This window comes from Nyctibius grandis, chromosome 18, assembly GCF_013368605.1.
Source record: "Nyctibius grandis isolate bNycGra1 chromosome 18, bNycGra1.pri, whole genome shotgun sequence".
In the NCBI taxonomy this organism is placed as follows: Eukaryota; Metazoa; Chordata; class Aves; order Nyctibiiformes; family Nyctibiidae; genus Nyctibius; species Nyctibius grandis.
The window spans coordinates 10,036,381-10,051,130 of NC_090675.1; the positions used below are offsets into that span (position 1 = coordinate 10,036,381).

Here is a 14,750-nt window from a genome sequence, read left to right on the forward strand (position 1 = left end):
AGTTCACACCAGCCAGCCCCACACCATGTGTCCTGGAGATAATCCAGCCCTCACTTTCCAGCCAAGCCAACGAGCTTTGGCAGGCAGGTCAGCTATTTCTGTCCTTCATATGAGCACAGCTGCCCAACTTCAGACTTAACACCATGGCCTGGCATCATGATTCATGTAACGTGCCTGGCACACCTAATGGGAGCAGACCTTTCACATATCTTTATAAAAACTCGTGTGTGGGAAGGGTTCGGATGGGAAACAGCATCCTTCTCTTTTTGCATTAAAATTTGTTTAAGGCATTCTGCTCAACAACTCCACTGTGTAAAGACAGTACACTGAAAATATCAGCCCCAAAGGTGATTTAAATAAACGAGAAAAAAGGAAGGCAAAGGAATTTATATGAGATGATATAGCATATAATGGATATAGTTTGTAATGGGAACAGGCACCCTGGAATATATATATATTTTGTTGCATGTAATTATATATAGAAGTATCAAATCAAATAGACAAGAAATGACAAATACTCATTAGGATCATCTAGTCCATCTCTGTTCACACAGGACTCCATCCTACATTTCTTTCCCAGTGCTTTTTAAAGCTTTCCTTTAGAAATTCCAAACAATAAATCTACTACCTCTTTAGGGGCATTTCCACAGCCATGTAGATGAAATTTTCCTCAGTATTCAGCCAAACTTCCCCTCCTTCCCCATCCCAATTTCATATTACCACTCCTTGCATCACCTACATGATCTCTCCACTCCTTCGGCCTTGCTATAAATAGCAGGAGGCTTTTCAGTGTTTTTTTTTCCTTAGACACACTATAAGCATTCATTTCTCATGTCTCCCAGGACGGTATTTTCAATCCCCTTCATCATTTTTAGTCTTTGCTCAGCACCTCCAAGTTTGCCTAATTTTTTCTGGCCATTAAAATACCAGGGCACAGCACAGAGCAGAAAAACTAAGTGAGTTGCATCTATGGACCACGCACACGTGCTGCTCTTCAGTAACAGTCTTAAAAGACTGAGACACTTTTATTCCCCTAAATCCTTACAATCACTCGAGAAAGCCAACACTGCCGGGGAAGGGAGACACTCCAGCCAAAGTCCCCTTGTCATTTCACCCCCACTTTAATGTTAAGCATTAACATGAACATCGTTAAGTACTTAACTCTTTGGGGAATACACACACACCCACTCTTACATATATACACACACACTAACATACATAGAGAGCAACCAAGGGAGGTGTGTGTAAAGTGTGTGAGAGAGAGAGTGTGTGTGTGTGTATATATATATATATATTAGCACCACAGGCACTGATGTAATCTCTCCAGTTCATTTGCAAGGTCATTGTCCAAGTACCCAGGAAAAGGAGTTTCATGTTATTTAATAAATGTCAAATGCTGATGAAGAGAAGAACAATTTATTTCCTCTAATTGCGAATAAACATAAATTCGGGCAGAGACAGTGGGGACTGAGAACCAAGCAAAACTCCAACCTTTTCCTTTGTCCCAAGCAAAGAAAAAGACCTTAAAAGGGGTGACAAATTTATTACTAATTACACAATTATTTTATTATGTAGTGCTAGTAATAAACCACTTGAAGTACTTTCAGCTAATTCTAGTGTTAAGAAAATAATTGCTTGATTCAAATTATTTTAACCGAATTAATTCTTTACTAGACATTTTTTACTAGTGCTACATAATAAAATAATTGCGTAATTAGCAATACATTTTTCACTCCTGCCAAGGGTATATATTTTACTCAGGTTAAGTGTACAAAGAAGCAGCACTACTTGTTTGAGCAAGGCAGAGGGAGGAGGAGCAGAGGAATTGAGATAAACTTGATGCTTTCTGTGCATAGCTCCAAACCTCTTTCAGGCGGCATTGGCAAGGTCAGGGAAATATTTCTGGGCCCACAATACTTGTTCCCCCTTTTCTTATGGAACTGCTTCCACTAACGGAGCCCAAGTTTTGCTCAAACAAGGAAGAGACAATCAACCCGACTGCCACCACCGAGGGGTCCCCACGGTGCCACGCACAGCTCCAGGGCACGGAAGGTGCTGAGCTCCAGGGACGAGCCAAGGGAACCACAGTGGCCACGGGCTCCAGAAGGGTTCCTGCTCTTCTGCAGGGTTTTCTCCTCCAGCCACCTCAACTGTTCCATTTGCCTACACTGAAAGTGGGGACTCTGAAAGAATGTATGTTTTTAAGAGGTAAAATATAAGTAGAGTTGATGAAGATCATAAAAACACTGCAAAGGCAACCCAAGACACCTGCCTGCAGTCCCCACGCCCAGTCACCAGAACACATGTAGTTTAAGAGCAGGCTGTCTGTGCAACTGCTCTCGCAAAGAAGTTGCTTACGTTGAGACTGGAAAAATTAAAATTAAATATTATATTTCTGGGCCAAATTTAATTCCTGTATTAATTCAAACCTCAGTATAATAAGCCACTTGCAAGACAGAAGCGCTGCAGAGGTCCTCTAGAAGCAGTGTTCGTTATTGAGCAGTGCTCACAGAATCAACCAGGTTGGAAGAGCCCTCTGGGATCATCAAGTCCAACCATTGCCCTGACACCACCATGGCAACTAGACCAGGGCACTAAGTGCCATGTCCAGTCTTTTCTTAAACCCCTCCAGAGATGGTGACTCCACCACCTCCCTGGGCAGCCCCTTCCAATGGCTAATGACCCTTGCTGAGAAGAAATGCTTCCTAATGTCCAGCCTGAACCTCCGCTGGCAAAGCTTGAGGCTGTGTCCTCTTGTCCTATCACTAGTTGCCCGGGAGAAGAAGCTGACTCCCACTTCACTACAACCTCGGTGCTTGCAGCACACCTTCCCCTTCAGCTGCACTGAGCATCAGCGGCGACTACACACCGACACGAAATCTGCTGGAAGCTGTTAGCGTGACACTGTGTGTGTGTAAATATTGGCACTCAGATGCATCAAGCATGCTGGAAAGGCTGCAGAGAGCTTTTTGCATTTCCATCGTGTCGGGCAGCATGCCCTGAACCTCCAGAGCTGGAACGGATCTCATCAGCTTGGCTGGATTACGAGATAGGACCCGAAGGTAAACACCAGGCACGTCCTGGCTGCAGACACATCATGTCCCTCCTAAAGCCATTACAGACAAGCAATACCGTTGCTCAACACCCAGGTAATCAGAGATTTAAAACAGCCTTTTCATTCTGCTGAATTTTTTTTTTATTGTTATTTATAACCTGTCCCAGGAAAAAAAAATAATAAGTAAAACATGAAAAACCAACTGCGAGTGACCCTGTAGCAGGAGCGGCGCCGCAGTTTAATGTCGCGGGGATTTGCATGCTATCAAACCATTCCTGCCGAGTCCAAGACCCCGGTGCTAATTTCCAGTAAATTTCACGCTTGATGTCTCCCCGTTGTGGGTCACCGCCGGTTCGCCTAAATAAGCCCCTTCCAAATGGCTCCTCCATCTAAATATTCAAGCCAGTTTTTATAATTTAATTTTGCATTATGCTGAATAGCCTGCCGGCCAGACGGAGCTCGTTGGGGAAGCCACCACCACCACGGTGCTACGCCTTTAGTTATGTTAGTTATTTATTTATTTTATGGCTTGAATTAGACCTCCTAGGCCGACTAGTAAAGACAGGGTTTTTTTTTTTCCCCCTCCGCTAATGTCAATTTTCAGCATAGCAAGAGCTGTCTCTAATCTTTTCCTACTCATTACACACAATTTTGGAGTCATTTTACCCACAGTGCAGCCGGCTCCTGGCAGTGTGTTTGTGTGCACTGAGGGGTGGCATAATTGTTTATTTTCCCTCCCTGCATAATCCCCAGCCAGCGCTGAAACCCAAACTGCAAACACCTCCCCGGGGAAGGCGGGGAGCGTCGGGAGAGCCCAGCACCGGCTCCGCAGGCCCCGACAGTGCTGGCCCTGCAGGCCCCGACGGCGACCAAGGGGCAGGAGAAGGCCGGCCCGCGGGCGAGCTGCAGTGGCTCTGCCCTCCCTCCTCCTGCTACCAGCTGGGCGTCTGTGATACAAACACGAGCATCCCTGTAGTGCCTTTTCCACCTCGGGCTTCTGGTCCCAGCTCCAAAGCTGAGCTCAGTTTCTGGGGAACCCAAAGGGCACAGGCAAAGCTGACAGATCTCACAAAATATTTAATGAACACTTGGTAAAGTTACATCAACAACTTGCCCTAAGCTTTGCGGTAGGGAAAGCGAGTCAGGGAGTGCAGTAGCAGCACACGGAGCAGACACCATCCTGAAAGGTGACAGGTATTTTCCAGAGGAAAGAATTTTGCCCTCTATTGCCATCTTTCATCTTTGCATCTGCAAACTCCACGGCGTTGCTTTCTGCCCTGCTGCTGAGACAGCAGAGCAAGACAGCCTTCATCACCCTGCCAGGCTTCCCAGGGCAGGAACTTTCACCATTTTAGTGCATCTGTAACTTTCCTTCTGTGTTTGTGAAGTGCCACATGCAGGTAAGAGGCTGTAATCTTTTACTGATTTAAATTTTATAGTATCAATCTCACATTCTGGGCACTTCACAAAATTTAAAGTAGCAATATGTGGTGCAAAAATGTAACTGCTGGTATATTAACTGAGCAGTTTTATAACTGTTCACTTCTATGAACATCACTACCACCAAAAGAGTCAAGTGGGAGAGAGCCCTCGGTGTGACAGTGTTACAGTGGGAAAAACCATCAAGGAGCCAATGGTGACAGAACACCCCTATACATTTTTGATATGCAGTATCATTGCTTTATCCAGCCCCAGCTTTAAGCTGAGGCAGAAGGATATAAAGCTTTCCGAGCAGAAGGGGTTTCCTGAGATTAGTATTTAATTAGCCCAGGTTGGCAGCTGTAAATTTTGTTAGCACCCAGACCACTGTTGCCATCCAATCCCCTCTTCTCACAGCAGATGCTCTGGCCAGTTCCTATAACCACATATGAGGGTACATATAAAAACACAACTGCATTGCTTATTTTGAAAAGAACTTGCTATCAGCTTTGCTCCTTGCATATTTTGAGTTATTCCTCTATGTGCCTATTAAAGACAAGACACCCACGGGGCGGAGAGGACCGAAACCCTTCATCACCACAGCTACTGCAGCGCGGAGCGTCCCTTTGCTCCAGCTGGTTGGGCAACAACCACAGCTGGCTGTGAGCAGAGCACTGACATGATTTCAGAGGCTGACATGGCCAAACACTCTGCCTAGAGTGGCAGGCCTAGAAAAGTATCCCCGTGTTAGCATTTCTAAGGGAGGTGACACAGTCGCCATGGAAGAGCAGGGCTGGATGCAGCCTGCATCAAGGACGGGTGAGGCAGATCCACTCTGCAGGTTTATGGGTACAAGTTATCGCCACAGTTAAGCCAATCTAACAGCCAGTCACTGCTCAAAGACAGCACCCGCTTCTGTCCCTTGCCACAGGCTCCCAGCTGCTGGCCTGTCCCCAGAGAACCGCTTCAGGACGCTAAACCCGTAGAGCTAGTGCTGGTATGCCACGGCGGGGAACAGCGGCGGAGCCCTGGGCAGCACGAGACAGGCCACTCTACGGGACAGCACTGAAAGGGGACCCAAAGGGATGGTTACCTTTCATTCCACCAGAGAAGCCTCTCCAGTTAGCAAAGACCATCAGAGGCAGCCCTTCTCTGTTGAAGTCATTGATAGCCTGCGCAGTCTTAAAGGCGGAGTCGGGGAACCACACCTGACCAGCCTGCTGGATTATCTGTTGGGAATGAAAAACACTGTTAAGCCTTGAAACACAGGAACATAAGAGCATAAAAAAAATCAGAAATGGATGCAACAAGAGCTGTGATGGGGAATTAACGACGGGGAATGCAGCACATGAAATGCTTAGGATCTGCCTGCCCACGGAAAAAAATGGGACAATCCTTTTGTCACCAACATCAACAGGAGTGTTCCCACTGATTTAGCTAAGAAGAGGAACAGAGATGTTAGGGAAAGCCTGATACTATTAGTGCTTTAAGAATGTGAAGGAGAAGAGAGAGAAAAGGATATGCAAAGGAGAAGACCCAGAAGAAATTACGTAGGGCCAGAGCTGTGAAATCAGGAAGGAGGAAAGCAAAACATCAGAGAAGGAAGAGCATGAAACACTATGGTCACAGAAAGAGAGCAGGGAAATGATTTTTGCTTGCCAGATTGCCTGGGGCCTCGTCCCTGCATCTCACCTAAGTCACAAGAGCAGGAGGGCTGCTGGGGAAGGGGTCTCCTGTACGAATGGCCAACACAACCGTCCATTCACTCCTCCCAGAAGCAGCCACGCACTAGCTCCCACCAAGGGATGGCTGCACTTCTTGTCCCACTTTTGGGGGGGGAAATCCCATCAAAACAAGTGCTCTTTCCACAGAGACATTTGCAGAGGACAAAGAAGCAACTGAGCTCACGTCCAACCTACCTTGGCCTCTGAGTCCAGGTTTGCAGGATCGGCAGGGATGCTGAGCTCCACCGTTCTCGTTTCTACGGCAACTACTCCTACAGGTATTCCTCCCAGCCTGGGAACAGGCGAGACAAATCAAAATTCATACTTGTGCTGTTACACAACTAGGCATTTTTTCCAATTTGCATAAAGATACTCGAGAGAGACAAACAACGCAAGCGAACGGCGGAAGAAGCATTCCAGCCTTTCTGAAGAGCTTAGGCACGTGGCTAAATGTCAGAGTAGGATTTAGAGTTCTCAAAGCAAAATCTAGTTCTAAAAACTAGCACATACCTCACTAAAAATTAAATAGAATAAAGCAAAGTTCAAATTTTGAACGATACAGCTACATCTCCAGCACCCTTCACCTGCTACCATACAGATTTTGATACTGATGGTCCTCACCACGGAAAACAAACACGAAGACCCAAGGCTTCCCAAGCCCTGTTTTCACAAGCACTGTCGGCTCATGAAATACCTCCCCAGGCTGCATGCCTAAGCCATGCTGATGTCTCAGCCACCCCAAACCTCCACTGCTCACAAAAACTCCCTCTCCCAAGAGGTCAGGGTGAATGATGGGCAAGGGTTTGGGTTTGCCTGTCTGTCCCCTCTGCTGCAGGGTGACCGCACGGGTGGGCAGGGTGCAGGGTCGGAGGGACGGGCAGGGAGCGTGGGCACAGGGAGGATGCTCAGCTCTGCTTTCCACAGCATCTCCCCGCTCCCTCACACAAAAGGCATCTCGCTTGCGCTGACAACTGCGTACTCCCAGGACGGGAGTCCCAGCAGAGCCTGCACTCTCTCCTCAGCCACCCCAGGCTGGATGACACACACTGCAGGCAGGAGGAACGACAAGGCCTGTGTGCACTGGGGGGCTGAAATATCCCCATTCGCTATGATTAAGAGTCTGCCTAGAAACCCGTAATTGCAGAAGCCGTCTTAAATCGGTAACTTATAACTTCTATATTAGGGCCCATGTGACCTAATAAAGAACATCTTTATCCAAGTATTACAGTTATTTATTGAACTTGAAAACAGCTCAAAACAACTTCTGTTTTCCATTATACTTCATATAAATTTTATCAGGCTAGCACATGAAGATGCTACATCTTGTTTTATAGTGTGTCCCTGGACAAGTTGCCATAGAATAATAAAAGACAATTTACAGCCAACAGCACACATATTCCAAACATACACACGAAAGATGAGTTTTGGCAGCACTTACAGTAACAATCCCAGAAGAATACATTCGTATTTGTTTTTTCAAAATGCCACTGCTTTTGAAAGAAGTCGGTTTCATTTGTATTATATATACCTGGATGTGAGAGTCCAAAGCAACGTGGAATTTGTCAGAAGAAAGAACTGCAAGTGATGCTGAGTATGGGCCTGGACAGAGACCTTCGAGCTGACTTCCCCTGCCTCCCTGCCCCCTGGTACACTGCTTAACCTAAAAGCTTTTAAATAATTATAGGATGTTGTGAGATAAAACTTCAGAGTGTCACGGATGGCAGAGAAAAATACCGAAGCGTACCAAAAGGTCACAGGACATCCCAAGGTTAAGTGCTACAATTAGGAGTGGAGTCAGCAGGTATCTTTGGCTCTTCTCAACAACGTGTGTTTCAGGAACAGTGATGTCTCTCCCTGTCTCCCACTGATAACCAAATACAGCATCCCCAGGGATGTCCTGGTGCTACGGTCGGTCCTCGTGTCACTACTTTAGAGGCTGATGGAGCCTGACCCCAGGGTGCCACAGCATTTCCAGAAGGTTGTAAGCATTATCAGGTAAATTGGCTCTGGACTGTTGGCACGGTGATACTGACAGTACGGGAGGTGAAAGATTGATAAATACAAGATTTTTCTTTGATACAGCCTTCTGCTCCTAAGGCACCCTGAGCACCCGTCACGCACGGGCACGACCGTATCTCATAAGTGTAACACCTGAAGCCTCCAGGATCCCATTCAGGCACCTCAGGTTTTTTCCTCCCCTCTCACTTGTTAACAGAAAAAAGGCTGACAATTAACCAAACCCACTGACATCAATTAGGAGCTGGGAGTCCGCTGGAGGCAAGAGTATGAAGCTCTGTCTTGAGAGCTGGAATAGTCGGAGGGATGAGGAGTGACAAAGGACAAGCACGCTGCGTTGGGACAGCTCAAGCACTTGTAGTGGAAACTCAAGGGAGATAAATGTACTCTTTCAAAATGGCTTTATTCTGAGAGGAAGCAGAGAATCAGACCAGGAAACTCACAGGGCCTTTTGGAGGGGGCAAAAAACTAAAGAAAATAGTAAAAAGAGGTGACTAAGGGGGTTTTGAGCCCTGCTGTGATGCATTCTGTCAGGATGCAGGATCCTGCCTCCAGGCTTCTGCCTCCCCCAGCTCTGAGAGTTCATGGACCTGCAACACCGAGAGTGACCCAGGCTGCAAACATTTTCAGGGCAGGGATCTAAACCTCGAGGCAACGGGGAACAGTTTAGAACCCTGCACAGGTGTCACTTCACAGCAAGGGAAGGGGAGCAACTCGCCGTGGGAGGAGGTGGGTGCCACAGGTCTCTGGAGCTACACCTCTCTGTGTAGAAACAACTAAGGTCAGGTGTGGCGGGTGCTGGGTTGGAAAATGCTGCAAGTTATTCCACACAAACCTCAGCAGTAAGCTCTCCTCTATGCAGAGCTTCTTGCAATCTGCTTTAGTTTTAGCTGAACTTTTCTTGCAAGTCTAATAAGGCTGTGAAACAATGAACCATGTCGTGTGCCTTCAGCTCAGCCAGAGCTGCAGGAGGGCCTCACTACACAACCATGTACCCAGGGAAGCACACACTGTCTGCCATCATTTTTAACAATCTCTCTGTTTTTGGCTTTTGTGCTTGTTAAAGCTGTCACCTCCAAGCGAAACAGGAGAAACGATCAGACCACGCTTCATTCCTGTGGTAAAGAAGTATCCTATTCAAGTAATGACTTATTTTCACTTCTAGCCATCAACTTCCAAAGGAGGTTCTAGAAAAACACAAAGCGTAACGAAAACTTGATTTCTACAAATGTCTGAAAAGCCTCTTAGAATTTACCTTGCTCTACCAACCACGACTGTCTGTGCCCAGGGCTGCATGATCTCCAGGAATGAGCCATTGTCAAAAAACCCACTCAGCCACTGTCCTTTCTGACCTAAAGGGAAGGGAAAAAAATGGAAATATCAGAGGAGGGAGGGAAGAAAGAAGAGAGAATATAAAAGGAGCAACTGAAACTTGCTTAAAAATGCCAACTGGAGAATTTGGCGCTGTCTTTTTATTTATTTATCTTTAAATAGATTATCATACAAGGCAACATTAGACAGCTGAGCATTTGTCTGCCTTCAGCCATCATGTCTTATTTCATTTGCTGCTCTGCATAAAGACAGTCATTCATCAGCAAAAGCATCATTTATTGTTAAACGATGGGGTTCGGAGAGCAGAGGGACTTCGCATGCTTTTAAATAAATAACTTTTTGTCAAGACACTACAAACATTTGTCAAAAGGCAGTAAAGTCATTAAAGATGTTTTTCAAAACGCCTTTTTCTATTTTAAAACTTATCTCACATTTTTCTTTCGATTCTGCCTAATCTTTCCTTTAAAGAAAGAATGCTGAACAAATTCAGGAATAAATATAAAAACTTCTATGATATTTTAGAACTAGACCACCCATCTGAGCGTGTTTGACACATTCTTTTAGAAAAACTGAAAGGAAGTACTCTGGCACCAAAAGCCCACTTGCTCCATGGAAGACACCAGATGATGCTTTAAGAGTCACCAGCCTGGCTCAGCCCCTATGCTCTCAGGTCTGTTCTCTTGCCCAAAGACTGCAGCAACTTCCTAATGCTTGAGAGAAACCAAACTGTTCCTGAAGAGAAGTTGAAAAAAAAAAAACCAAACCCAACCCCAAGTCCCTCCCAGCTTTACCCCTTGGCACACAGCTTCCGAGGAAGGCTTTAATCTGAACAAGCACCTCTGCTTCTGCAAACCCAAGTCCAAAACCAATTAAAAGTGGAGATCCAAGCAAGCTAACCTCTGCTGACTTAAACAGGATGGAGAGTGTTTTATCAAGACCAAACTTGTAATTACTGTGTTCTACATTCCTTGCCTCTGTGGCCCCACTGTAAAATGTGACCATCCATTTCAAAATTATCTCTTTATCGTGAGCCCAAAGCTGATCGTTTAGATTCTGGCCTCGTGTCGGGCGTCAGTTTGAAGAATATCACGGCAATATCTCCTCTAATAAATGGCTTTAACTTTTCACCTAGGAGATATCTGCTTTAACTTATCACAGGGAATCATCTGCTTTCCTTAACGCTTCCACTAAATTAAAATCTGAAGTCACTCGATTTGGAAGCCAGCGTTAGCTGCACTCGGACAGCTGGATGAATTACTTGAGAGATGATGAAAAAATATTATACAAACCCAGAAAACTTAGTTTATCACAAATCTCATTTTAGCCCCCCAAACTCATTAATAACAGCAAGCATAATGGTCACCCAGTTTGCAGCTTGTACACAGGCTGCACAACCCCAAAGGCATGCGTGGGGGTTCAGTGGTTGGCAGCGTTTCCAAGCCAAAAAAGAAAATCTATAAAAGTAACTAATAAAGTGTCCTCAAGCACTCAGAATTTACATGCTGTTTTTATATATTACATTCAAATTGTTTAGAACTAACTACTTTACAAACTCTCAAATATATTTGGGTTGCAGACACAAAGCCTTGACAAACAGTCTCAAAATAATAGGCATTACCACGTATCCTGGCCACCACAGATCTACGTACTTGGGTTTGGGCGTCCAGCCAGCATCCAGCGAGGATCATAGGGAGTCTTGGTAGGAACAAACTCTATGGTTCTGTCTATAGGGTCCTTGACTTTGAGGATAGGAACAGGGCTGTATATACTCTAACGGAACAAGAAAAACATTGAAGGAAGTAATACTCCTGCGTGGCTTTGCACCAAACGCCAGCTCTAAAGGACCTGTCCCCCACACTGCACAACCCTTCAACGCAGAGATCCAGATCTCAGAGACTTGGCAAGAGCCTGAAGAAACTTCCAAGGTGCTCCATGCACTCTCAAACCCTCCTTTGGCATCATATGGCATACATTGTACTTCATGTGCTCTTGAACTTCAGGCACAGCCAGCATTAGCGAGGGGTTGCAATTTCATTTTTGAAAGGTGACCAGGCCACCTGACTCACTCTCTGCACTCTTTCCTGAAGGAAGGTGACCTGCGTGTTCTTGTTGCTGCCTTCCTGGCTGCAGAGCAGCTTACACATATACATCAACTCCTACAAATTACTGCCTCAGAGGGGAACTTCTAGAGTTTTTTCAGTAAGAGACAATCCACCGCTTACATAAAATCCTGCTGCCTGGAGTACTGAGGGCAGCACGTCAGGGGAGTGATGTGAAAGTACCCAAGGCAGGGCCAGGTTGCCCCGCATCCCCGTTCCAGCAGCACCTTAAGGCAAGAACTACTTTGTGTACTTCAATACTGTAATGCTTAACAGCCTTGTCACAAGCCTAAACCGTTTTGCTAGGCACCATACAAACAGAAAAACCCCACAGACGCAGCAAACCTCCCACCCCCCAGAGCCCCATGAACAAAGAGAACAGGTAACGGCACCCTGCACGCCTGCAGGGCCAGGAATTACCTTTGGCATGTAGGAAAGCCACTGCAGGACAGTGTAGACTCCTTCAAAATCATCACACACGGTGCTGTGCGTCACTCCGTTGTTGTGCATGATCTGGATCCCGCCCAGCTGGTTGTTGGAGGTGTAAACTTCCCGTCCAAGCACCTTGTGAAAGAAAACCAGGAAAAAAGTCAGAGGATGGGATGTGACAAGGAGGTAGGATGTGACAAGGAGGTGTTGGTGAAGGAGATACACACAAGCCCATCCCTGCAGCAAGTCACGATCACTTCAACACCAAAGGATGGAGCAAACCACTCACAACAGACCTTCCTGAGCCCTGTGTGCAGGTAAGATCTTACAAACAGCAATCCCCAAGGGGAATGACACACGTGGGGAAACTGAGGCAGAGGGCAGTTATACGACTTGCCCTTCCTCAAGCAGCAAATGGAGCTGATGTGTGACCACGTCTCCTGGGTGCTGACCCGAGCTCAGCTCACTAATTCAAAATTGCTCCGACTAAAGATGACTGCTAGGGTGGACTTATTCAAACCTTTAACTGGGGAAAAAAACAACATTGTGCACAAAGATGGGTGCAGCAAAGACAAAGCCCCACCAGCTCCTTAGAGAGACTGGAAGAATAAGACTCTGACTGCTGGGCTTCCAATTCTCTTGCGCGGCTCCATCTCCATCTCGGCCCAGGCGCCGCAGCTCTTTTCTCATTCTCCTGCTGTCTCTTCCCATTTGCCCTCTCGCTGACTGATACACTGATCTCTCGGTCACTCGGCTTTCTGCTCCGCTGAGTCCATATTACTAATAACACCTCTGCCACGGCCAGTTTACCTCATGAAGGCAGGAGCACATCATTACAAAATAAACTCATAACTTTGACATTCTAGCAAATACACGCCGTTTGTTATTTTTATGGGCTGAGCCTTCCCAACAGGCAGAGGGCATTACATACCTGCTTCATTTAGATCTTAAAAACCCCCTCAAACACACACGACCAACCTGCCCTCCCCCACCAAACACCAGCACAGCTTGTTCGAGGACGAAGGGCCACCCCGAGAGCGGAGCAGTGGAGCCCAAGGCAATCTGGTCCTGATGGGGGGATGTTTGGGTCTGACTTCATCTTCATCCCGACATCCTCCAACGAGCACTCAGGACGTATCTCACTCATAGTACAGAGGAGCTCCACATTTCTCAGGATTTGACCTTTTGGGCTGAAAGTAAGAAGGTGCTAAAGGGATATGAAAATGGGAAATTTCGATCTGGTTATAAAACTACACTGGACCAGTTAGCTTTCTTCCTGCACAGCATCAGTCAACCACAGCTGGGCTCAGGGAGCCGCCGTGTCCACCTAAAGCACTGCCTAACTAAGGCACAACACTATCATTTGCTAACTCCAAGCCTATTTTCCTTTGGAGGAGAAAAGGGCTGGTGGTCTGGTCACAAAACTCAGCATTTTACAAGCACTGGATGATCCTCACATAAGGCAGATGTCAGATGAGGGTTTACACACAGAAGAAACCGAGGCACAGAAGTTACACAACCAGCCCAAAAATTGAGACATCAATGTCTGCGTTGTGGTTTTGCACAGAGATATTCCTGGGTCTCCCTTCTGAGCTCAAACATCTTCATCTTCCTCTAACAAAATCAGTGCCATGAAAAGGCACGGTAGAAAAGACAGCAGCGTAGATTTAGGTTCAAGGCAAAGAAACAGGCCTCCAGATGCCAGGCACAAGCCTAGCTAAATGCTTTCCACAGAGGAAAATAAAAATAAAGAGGATTTAAACTCCCCATCTCCAAACTAATGCAAACGTATGTACATGCAAAATGGGCCTCTGCTGCTGCTCACCCAGAGACACCGCAGACAGCCCAGGTTTACCGCTGCTGACAGGCAATGAAAACAGTCTGATATACCGCCTGCGCTCGCCCTTAAATCCCTTTTTGGAGATCAAGATAAATATGCAGTTCCTTCTCCCGAGTGCTCCAGCCATCTCGGTGAAGTGGCAGAGCACGGCGAGGGGCCGCGCAGACGAGATCCCCCCGTGCTGCCGAGCGAGCGCAGTATTTACTTGTCAGCGTTTGTCGGCGGCGCGGTCCCAAGCTGCATTTAAAAGCGGCACCGAGGAGCGCTCGCTGCCTTCATTTGTGTGACAGATACGTGCACACGTGTGCGCCCGCGCCGAGTGCAGGAGGGACGTGTACCACGGGCACACGCGAGCTCTAAATCAGGCCCTGACTTAAGCACTAGCTGCTCCGCTCCCCGGCGTGGAGGGGGGTTAAGGAGGCTGTTTTCCAGGCGTGCTGGGCGCTGGGCCCCTAACCTGCTTCTGCACCGTGCTCTTCTGCCTTCTCAGGAGCGCTCAGAGCTCCTGCCAACTCGTTTCACACCCGCAGCTGCAGACTGAATTGGGTGCCAGAGGTTAAAAGGCACTGAAGGGCTAAGCCAGCTCACAGACAATGATCGTTGGGCTCGAGAACAAAATGAATGCGATAGCTCATCCATTCAGCTCTGCTAACCACCTCATCTCTGACCTCAGAGGACTACATTTTTAAAGGCTGACAAGTAATTCAATCTCCAATTAACAATCTTAAATGGTGCAATGCATATTGCTGTATAAATGTTTCTGCAAGAAAATATCCAAGGGTGAAAGAGAACACATCTGCTGGAGAAGTGCAGAACTGATGCTTCTGCAACTGAAG

The 14,750-nt window shown here is 46.7% G+C and overlaps 1 protein-coding gene across 1 annotated transcript in view; it reads right to left on the reverse strand.

The window, feature by feature from the left end:
* Positions 1-14,750, reverse strand: part of ACACA (acetyl-CoA carboxylase alpha) — a 118,819-nt gene that overhangs the window by 14,274 nt on the left and 89,795 nt on the right. Inside the window, exons 45-49 of the mRNA XM_068415992.1 lie at positions 12,066-12,209; positions 11,196-11,316; positions 9,470-9,566; positions 6,394-6,490; positions 5,568-5,703 (exon numbers count right to left, since the gene is read on the reverse strand). Coding sequence (XP_068272093.1) covers positions 5,568-5,703; positions 6,394-6,490; positions 9,470-9,566; positions 11,196-11,316; positions 12,066-12,209 — 595 coding nt within the window. The remainder of the gene's footprint in view (positions 1-5,567; positions 5,704-6,393; positions 6,491-9,469; positions 9,567-11,195; positions 11,317-12,065; positions 12,210-14,750) is intronic.